Source organism: Lagenorhynchus albirostris, chromosome 1 (genome assembly GCF_949774975.1).
Source record: "Lagenorhynchus albirostris chromosome 1, mLagAlb1.1, whole genome shotgun sequence".
Taxonomy (NCBI): domain Eukaryota; kingdom Metazoa; phylum Chordata; class Mammalia; order Artiodactyla; family Delphinidae; genus Lagenorhynchus; species Lagenorhynchus albirostris.
Window position 1 is genome coordinate 165873004 of NC_083095.1, and position 9623 is coordinate 165882626.

Below are 9623 nucleotides of genomic sequence, written 5' to 3' on the forward strand. Positions count from 1 at the left end.
TGGGTGACATCTCAGCCAGGTGTGTGGGCCAGGTCAGAAGCGGCTGCCGGGCTCTGACCGCCTCTGTGGAACAGGGCTGCAGGAGCATGCGGAAGTGAAAGGGAGGTGTTTGTTTCACATTCTGCGGATGCCTCTGCAATTTATTCTCCTGGCTGGAGTGACAGGAAGATAAAACACAGCAAGTGTTTCCTCCTGTGCCCCAAGGCCTGGTGGCCAGTCTCTGGAGGAGAATTCAGTGCCCATCAGGGGAGCAACCCCAGGCTCCTATTTCCACCTTTGCTGCCAGGAAGGGCAGTGAGTGGGGGGGAGACAAGTGGCTCCCTGGGTAGCACAAAGAAGATTTCCCAAGGAAGAGCCGGGTGAGTAATCTGTCAGGAATTTGTTTCAACACTCGGCCACCCCCCCACCCCCCACCCCCCCGCAAAAAAACACAACCAGACTCAAGATGCTGATAAGAATTCTTTTATGTTATTCCAATAAAAAATACATTCATACAGAAATATAACAATCTTGCAAAAAACAATTTCAAATAAAATCTTGTAAAACAAAATTTTACAAAAATCTTACAAAGATTTTTTTAGATAACAGGGTGCTTCAAAAAAAAAAAAGAAATTTCACTAATAGAAATTTTTTTTTTAACGTCAAGCAAAAAGTTTCTGCTTGATTGAGGCTCAGTTATCACCTGAACAGAATGTAATTCTTTATGTACTTGCTTATTACGAAAATTACAGGCATTGACATACGTGGCACCCAGCCCCACCCAATCAAACCACTCCATGGTGTTTCATAAGTGAGACAAGCCAGTGGAAGTTTTTTTGTCTTTTGTTTACCTTCTTGCTGAATGGAATTGTTATGGCTAAGCACACAGCAGGGCCAAAAAAGGAGTTTTCCAAAATCCAGTAAATCAAGTGCCTGGATTTGGAATTGCCAAAAGAAAAGTGCATTTCCCCCCTCAGCAATATGAAATGAGTTCTTTAGGTAAGTGTATCCATCAGCCCAGATTAAAAAAAACAAAAAACAAAAAAAAACCCAGTTATGTGAGCTTTCACCATTGCTCATCTCCAGGAAGATCCAAACAAAATACCAGCCCAGCCAGACTCATATGTGTGTATATATATATATATATATATATAAATATATATAAAGGAAAGATCCACACCCATGAGCCAGCAGCTGGATGGAGGATCAGCTGTCCATGCTGCGGTGTGCCAATTCAGGGAAATTACTCGTTGGAAAACTGGAAGAATCTATGTGCTGGAAAAAAATAGCTTCATCTGCATAAAAAGTGCTCTAAAAAGGAATCCCTGTGATTAGCTTACTCTTAGGCTCGATTTTCAATAAAGCTGACATTCAAAATCAAAACCTTAGTGTGTCTGAGACCAACGACCGGGCTAGTATTCCGTTCATGCCAGTTTTGAATGGCGAAGGTACCCTATCCCAGACCTGCCGATTATGATGAGCGAGTTGGCAGTCTGGAAGAGATGTGATGCCAAGAGCCTGTGGCAAATTGTTAAATTAAAGGGAAAGCCTTTATAAAAGTTAGAGTTCTCATGTTTACCTCCTTTGTGGCCATTTTGAAATATGTCTTCACAGGCTGTGGAATTTTCTAGCTAGACATTCTAATTTCTCCTTAAAAAAATATGTATATATTATCTATATATATGTATATATATATATATATATACACACACATACACACATACACATACTGTACACACAAATATACATACACAAGAATTTCGCCCACTTTTAAAAAAAAGTAATATACTTTCTGTGTTACCAACAGATAGCTAGATAGATACGCGAGAAACTTGTGCCTTTTAAGCAAATACATTGTTTTTTATACTTCTGTATCTTTAATACGTGTGAAAATGTTACATATTAAACACAGCCGGTGTATGATCTGTACAACTGTTGTGCAAAGTCTATACGGAAGTCTCACGGTGGCAGAAATGGTCTGATTTTCCAATTATCACATGTTTTCCACTTTAACACTGACAGTCAAGTTGTCTAAACTACTGAGTAAATACTGACTTGTTTGGGGGGTTTTCATCTATTTGACTTTGTGAAGGAGGACCTTAAAGAGATTTTTTTTCTGTATTATATATTGATACAGTACAAAGCCAGGTGAAAAAAGAGCCTTAATAAAGCATGCATCACCCATACCCCTGTACGAGACCCCTACATAAGGGGCCACTTGCGTAAGGCACCATTGTTAAGATCTACAGTGCATTAACAGCTAGAAAACCAGAAATTAGTCCTCAAGGCATAAATAAGAGAAACTTAGCTGCATGAGAAAACAGTTTCTAAGCTTTAGTGGTTTTATCCACCCAACTGAGAAAAATTTTAGGTTCTGAGTCTAATGAGACATTAGACCAGCAATTCCCAGCCCTAGTGTCCTGGACACCCAACTCGTGTCCAACATCTTTCAAGGGCATCACGAAATTCTCCAAAAAGGTAATTCAAATTCGAACCATTTACAAAATAGTCCTATGCTGCACAATGCCTCTCTGGAAGGGGAGTGTTATGAAATTGAAGGGGGGAAGGATTGTGTATTGCCAAGCCCAGATGGCTAGGGGGTCACCGAATTCAACCAATCGTATCTTAGCTGCTCAGTGAACTGGAATCAAAACTGTAGTCCTGATTTAAAAATGGAAAAGCAGATAATTCCCCAGACCATGCATTACTTTTGTCTTAGAAGGAAAAGTTATCAATGTATTATATTTGTAGATACACAGCTTATACAATGGGTAACAAATGAACTCTGTCTCAGAGAGTAGCAGAAGCTACTCACTTCACACAGCTGAACCAGACACCGAAAGTTCTCGCCACACACTAGAGGGAAAGGGGCTCCCCTCACTACACCCACTCGCCACTCCCGGGTCCTGACCGCCCACGCCTGCCCTCCACATTTTCCCTTCTTTTTTTCTTTTCTTTTTTTTCCTCTAAGGCGCAGACTCTACCTACACCACCCCCCACCCCCACCCCGCCCCGGGAAATGATTGGTGGTCATCTCATCTCATGGAACACGCCTCACACACAAAACATTCAAACTATGTTTTTTTTCTGTCTCTTGCAGCCTCGCAAGGGAAAGGACTCTGTCTCGTCACACAGTCCGTAGGAGACCCTCCACATACAGCCCACCCACCACTAACATTCTCAGTGCACATGCTCACGGCAAAGGCTTAGGGACCACTCAGAGGATAGGTACCAGTGGCGAGGCCAGGGCCACCCAAACACCACACACCCTGGGTGCTCTGCCGCTTCGGACATGACTTTTTTCGCCCTCGAAAGACCTTCCCAGTAGGTCCTGGAGGCGACCGGGTAGGGTGCAAAATGGCTTTGGCTGGAACACGCACCCTCCTTCCACGGCCGTCTCAGCCTGGAAGCCTTTTTAGCCCGCAGGAGTCGATGCTCTGCCCCTTCAGAGGTGCCTCTTCATGTGCAGGGCCAGGTGGTCGGACCTGGAGAAACACCTGCAGAGAGAATCGGGGTCCCAGACGTTAGGTCTCCAGCCCCGTCAGTTACAGACCTCCTGCTCGTGCACCCCCCAGCTAAATTAGCCCTCTCCATTGGGGGTGGGAGTCATCATGCTGAGTCAGCCCCATCCACATTCGGGGCAGGAGTATACATCAAGGAGGTTGCCAATCAGCTCTTGGGAATGTCACCTGACTTTACTGCCCAGCCTTCAAATTTGAAAACTGTTAAAGGGCCAATCTGCAGAAAGTGTGAACGAAATCATTCTATTCTCGTGCACTCAGTACACGGTGCTTCCTAACCTGGACGAGTGGCATATTAGAGCCTTTTTAAAAAGTCCTGGGCTGAAAAGAGAGATGCCAGTGCAGGCCAGGAAGACGGCTGCCTTGCTGCAGGGTGACTGCATGCCTACTCCGTTCCGGGGATGGCACTGCCGCGCCCCTGCTGTTCATGCACGTACCTGTCACAGTGAGAACATTTAAAAGGCTTGGCACCAGTGTGCTTTCTGAAGTGTCTCGTTAACTCATCGCTTCTTGCAAAACGCCACTCACAACCTTCCCATGAGCATCTGTAAGGCTTTTCTCCTGGGAAGAGAGCACACGACAGGCACGCCATGATTTCACTGAACAGTGAGGGAAGGGCCCTGCTACCCCAACACGGGGCGGGAAAGTCCACTCAGGAGCAGGCCCAGAGGCCACTGACCTCAGGAATTCAGAATAAACCTCAGTTAGCGCTGGGAGCCGGCCCTCCCAAGGTAACAGGCAGGGGCTCTTTCCTGACCTAGCCTTGGGCCTCCAAGTGCTGGGGAAGAGACCCAGGCTTGGCAGGGCCCACATGACCGTAATCAGAGTGAACGTGTAAGAATGACAATGACTCAGACTGGAGAAATACTTCCGAGGTGATGTGTCAGCCCACTGGACCCGTGGCCTTGGCCAGGGCTGGGTTTTATTTCTTTCTCCATGGAAACGGTTTCTCTCAAGCACTTATTTTGTTCCTTACTCACTTCCCTGTGGAATGAGGCTTTGTAGTTTCCTCCGGGAAACTATATTTCTCCAAAACTGAGGTCATGAGTTTCTGGGAAACCCCATTCCAAGGTCTTCAAAACACTTTCTAAATGACAAGCAAAAGACCCAGTCGACTTTATCCCTTGGTCGGATTACAAATATGATTTCACTAAAAGTGCTACCTGAGAACATAAAAAACAATTGCCACAGTCAGTAGCCTGGTTCCAGGGTACCCAGGTCCTGATCCTGGCTCTGCCCTGAGCCGTTTCAGGATCCTGATCTCCTCTCATTATTGGTAACACGAGAGTTTGCATGACTTGATCTCTAAGACCCCGTCCAGCTCCAAAATTTCTGTGATGCTTCCCCAGTTATCCTAGACTGTCATGGTAACTATAAATGGAACTATTCTCTAGACTGTGATATTTCATTAAGAAGTTATTATTATTTTTGAAAGTTGGCATCAGAAAACAAAGGCAGCATGATACACAGAGAAATTCTCACTAAGTACCTGCTGATGATACTGCTTCGCAGAGTCGATGGGTCTAGCTCAGACCCCACACGGTGTCCGGCACCCACCTGCGCCACACAGCCCGGCCACCCTCTCCCAACCCTCGAGCTTCATTTCCAAAAATCAGAGGCAACTCCGAGTAGCACTGTACACGGACACTGCAGACTGCACAGTGGGCCTTGATAACCCAGGTGGCTGGAGTGGGTGGGGTACTCGGTGTAGACAGAGAATGTGATTTACCTCTTGTCTGTTTAATCTGAAAGCGATAACCATTCATCGGGCACACATGTCCAGTCTTTCAGCGCCTACTCTGTCCTCCCCAGAGACCCAACTCTTTTGAGGGAAGAAAGGAGGTGAGGACGTGTCTGCTCTGACAGCCTCCTGCGGAGCCCCGGCCCCCTCCCAGGGCTGGTGCAATTAATTCAGCGGCGCCCGGGTCGCAGGAGAGACTGACCTGTGTGGGTGCGCTGATGTGCTTTCAAGTGGGAGCTTTTGGTGTAAACTTTTCTGCAGCCGTTAAAGTGGCACCGATGCACCCTCCTGCGGCCGTCTGGGGAGGCGTCTCCGCTGCCCTTGTCGCCGGGCTTCCCCGCAGTCCCACTGCGCGCCTTCCCGGGAGGGTGCAGCTCACCCGGCATGCAACCCCACAGGTGGGACGGCTCCCTGCTCAGTTCTGGGGAGGAAGGGGGCGTGGAGGTGACGGAGGAGCTCAGGTTCCCCGAATTGACTAAAACTTCGCCGATGGGGTCAGAGGTAAACTTGGTGGTGGGCGAGAGCTCCTCGGAGCTGTCGGAGGATTCACTGCTCACGTCCGAGTTCAGGCTGTTGGTCTCCAGGTTGTAGCCAAAGCTGGGGCTGTTGAGCGCATCCTCAGGGGGACTGGAGGACATCTTCAGGTCCGAGTCCTCCTTTTTCTCCCGAGCCAGGATGATTTTGGTCCACAGATCTTCCTGGCTGTCGAATTTGATTTCGGAGGCTGACACATAGCAGGGTTCGCTCTGGAGGTAACGTTCCAACTCCAGGCAGGTCTGTGCGAAAGGAACCACAAGAAGGCACGTGATTGTGACGACTACCGAAAACGAACCGAAAGCGCACTTCCAAAAACATGCAGGAGTCAAGGGCAAATAAACTGTGGCCTTGTCACTGCAAGAATCCGTGTCTTCAGCAGAGTGAGAGGAAAACTGTTTCTAGGAATGGGTACACATTCAGAAGAAAAACCAGAGGTGAAACCTCTCCCCGCTTCCCCAAGTTGGACCAATGGCCACAAATGGCTGATGGTCACTGAGCCAGTTTTTGTTATAGTTACAGTGTTGATGTTTCTAATAAGTTTCTGTAAGCCACACAAAGAATACCAGCCTCAGACCTGCCCCCACCGGACAGGTTTAACCACATTATCTGACAGTCGAGAACCCTGTGCAACAAGGAAACCCAGGCATCCGCCTTCCAGAGGCAAAGACAGAGGGCTTGCTGCTCTCAACACAGTGTGCTCTGACATGGCATGTGTCTCCCTCTGGAGAACCGCTGACAGCACAGGCCATACTCAGTGAGCAGACGCAGCCAGCTGATGGTCTAGGGTCAGGTAGGAGCTGCAGAGAAACCACCCGTTTCCTTAGGAGCCCAGACCTAATAGGCTTTCAAAGAATGCCATTCCCAAGTGCAGGGCCATGCGCACACACAACTTAAATGACTTCCACAGTGGTCAGAGGAAAACAACAACAGGAGTGGAGAAACCATTCCAGAATGGCCATCTGCTATTGTAAAGGATGCAGGAGGGGAAATTCCTCCGCAGCCCTGCTGGGAGTCCCACAATGGACAAGAACTTTATCTACTGGCCAAGAGTACAACTGTATGAGTCATCACTCTATTTCTTTCACACAATGCCAAAGGAGACTTCCTTTTGAAATTCTGACCAGCGGCCAAAAAAGGACCCGGTTCAAATATACATGCAGTGTGTCATGGCCAGAGTGCCCCCCCAGCCCCACAACCAACCTTTCCAGAAGCTACAACTGCCGAGAGACCAGCATGCCCTCTCCCCACCATCTCAAACTTTCTAGCCACTGGAAAATAAAAACGGTAGGAAACATTTTAGGTTTAAATTATGTCTGCCCTTATCTTCACTAGGATCAACTGTCTGCATGTCCATATAAGGCTGTCTATACTACTGCAATTCCACAGCTTTAGATTTCTACAGCAAACTCTGCTCTTTTTAGCAAATCATTTTCAGGACTAGCAAAGCCCACCCAAAGGGCTCCCGCTTGGTTATTTAGCAGTGTGCCTGCTATCAGAATAGACCCTTCCCCCTCCCCCTCCTCACCTAGCAAGCAGAGGGGGAAAAAACAATCATTGTTTTCTCATTACCCCTAAAATTAGACGCCTGGGTTACAAAGCACACTAGAGTGTTCTGCGGAGAGACAGCAAGATATTCTATGGATGTTCCAAAGAAAAAGGAAAGCATGTTTATTGAGATCTTGTTAAACTTTAATAATCTGGCTAATTTAAAATCTGCATTATGCTGAGGAGCACTGGGGACCAGAAGGAAGCTCTCAGGGAGAGTTTAAAAGCCTCTGAAGGCGACCAAGAGCTCAGCCTGGCTTGTGGCCCAAATCCCAAATGCCCAAGGAAACTACTTAGATCAATTTCAATCACGTCCTAGGAAGCAGCTTCTTTAGGAGGAAAAGCCTGGAGGGGAGAGGGAGGCAGGAAAGGGCTGGGAACAATTAAGCAGGCATGTGAAGGTTGTAACACTTTGCATTTCATCTCCCCTAAAAGCCTTCTAGGCTTTGAAACCCACAATATATATTTGATCTGCTAATTCACTTTGTGACAAAAAGCAAACTGCTTAGCAGCACAGAGAAAACCCCAAACCTTCCTTCTATCTTTAAAGATAATGGGACAAGTGTCAGAATCTCTCTCCCTTCAGGTAATCCTAACGCATTAGAAGGGGGAAAAATTGTTTCTTAAATGTCCAATGCCAAAAATTGCAGTTCCACTAAAAAATGCCGGAAACAGAGACTCTTCTTCCCAAACTCTGACTTGAAGCAATTCGGACGGGCTCATTGTCATATGACTGATAAGTCACTGGTTGTGCAAACATTGGGTTTTTTTTTTTTTCTTTTTTCTGGTCAACAAAAGAAGCAGGTTAAGAAAAACAAGGCAGATTGAGGCATATCTTAAGGATTCCCAAGAAGGTAAAGAAACTGAAAATGGCCTGGTAGAGAAAAGGAGCTGGTGGATGTTTCGCTGGTGAAATCCTTAATTAAAAAAAAAAAAATCTCCACGTACAAACACCAAAAAGCAAAACAAAACCAAAATCCCTTAAAAAAAAAAACACCCTTGGCAGTCCTTGCAAGTTCATATGACCAGATCCAGCTGTGGAGTCTGGAGCTGGTACAAGCACCAAACTTCTGCCAAGGGCTAGGGCCGGGATCAGGCCGCGGAGCTGGGTCTGCCCTCCGGAGAACGCAGTTCATAAGCCCCTGAAACGGCAAAAACACTCCAAGCGACGAAGCACTGCTGCGCCCCACTCAAATGACAAATCCGCTCCACGCTGTAAAAGGCCCCTTTAAAGTGCCTTCCACACCGGAGGCAGCAGAAGTACGTTTTAAGACTAATTATTTTAATTTTTTAAAAATTTACCCGAACCATTAAAAAAAAAAGAAAAAGAAATGCACCTCCAACCACACACCGTCCTGTCGGTGAGTGCATGCACTCCCTCCTCGGCGCACCCGGGCACCTGGCCCATGAAAATTCCTATTTACCTGTTGCCAATATTCCTCCAGGGAGGGCAGCGCCGAGAAGTAACCAGTCTCGTGCACAATCTGGAGTTCCTGGAAGATGCTGCACATTGGGAGCACATCCATGTCGGGTTGGAAAAGACAGTCACTGCTGTTGTAAAAACAGGGAGGTGTGCGGTCTGGAGTCGGGAGCGCAGCAGCCGTGCCTGCAGCGCCGGGGAAGTTCATGCAAACTCAGTGGGCAGCAATTAGGCGCCGCGGGTTCGGATCCTACCGGAGCCCGGAGACTCGCTCGCGAGCCCACACAATATTTGCAAACACCGGACTGACTGCAAACGTAACCCCTGCAAAACTTCCCTATTCAAAGCTCCGCTGCCAGCCTCCCCTCCTCCCCGCCCAGCCCCCCCCATCTCCCCACGTGACTCGCCCGCGCCCGCCCCGCGCACCGCCCAATCACGCCGCGCCCGGCCCGGGGGCTGCGCGACGATGATGTCAGCTTCGGCCAATCGCGGGCAGTGGCTTACAGCGGCCCCGCCTGGCGTGACCGAGCCTCTCCATCACAACCCTCGCCATTGGCTGAATTCGAACTTCGGCCAGCTGTGATTGGAAGGCGGTTTCGCAGGCTATTTTTAGCAGGGTATATAAGGCGCGAGCCGCCTCACGCCGGAGGAGTCGGTGCTGGGAGGTGTGCGGCCGAGCGGCTGAGTGCGCTGCTGCCGGGCAGAGGGAGCCGGGTGTTCTTTCCCGTCCCGTCCCCGGTCCCCGGGCCCGTACCCCTGTCGTCCCGGTCCCCGTCCGCATCCCCACCACCCGGGCTGGTCCCCGCAAACCCCGGCCCTCGTCACTCAGGCCGGTCACGCGGGTCCAGTCCCCTGCCCCTGGCCCAGCGGTTCAGTGTGC

The 9623-nt window shown here is 48.6% G+C and overlaps 1 protein-coding gene across 2 annotated transcripts; it reads right to left on the reverse strand.

The window, feature by feature from the left end:
- Window positions 1-446: 446 nt before the first annotated feature.
- Window positions 447-9060, reverse strand: KLF6 (KLF transcription factor 6). 2 transcript variants are annotated; one of them, XM_060159249.1, is made up of 4 exons: window positions 8748-9060; window positions 5444-6017; window positions 3938-4061; window positions 447-3476 (listed from the first exon to the last, which is right to left on the reverse strand). In XM_060159249.1, exons 1-4 carry the CDS (start codon window positions 8949-8951, stop codon window positions 3425-3427), a joined length of 954 nt encoding a protein of 317 aa, XP_060015232.1. In that variant the 5' UTR covers window positions 8952-9060; the 3' UTR covers window positions 447-3424. The 2 variants fall into 2 exon arrangements, with proteins under 2 accessions (XP_060015232.1, XP_060015242.1); XM_060159259.1 differs by lacking the exon at window positions 3938-4061.
- Window positions 9061-9623: the final 563 nt, after the last annotated feature.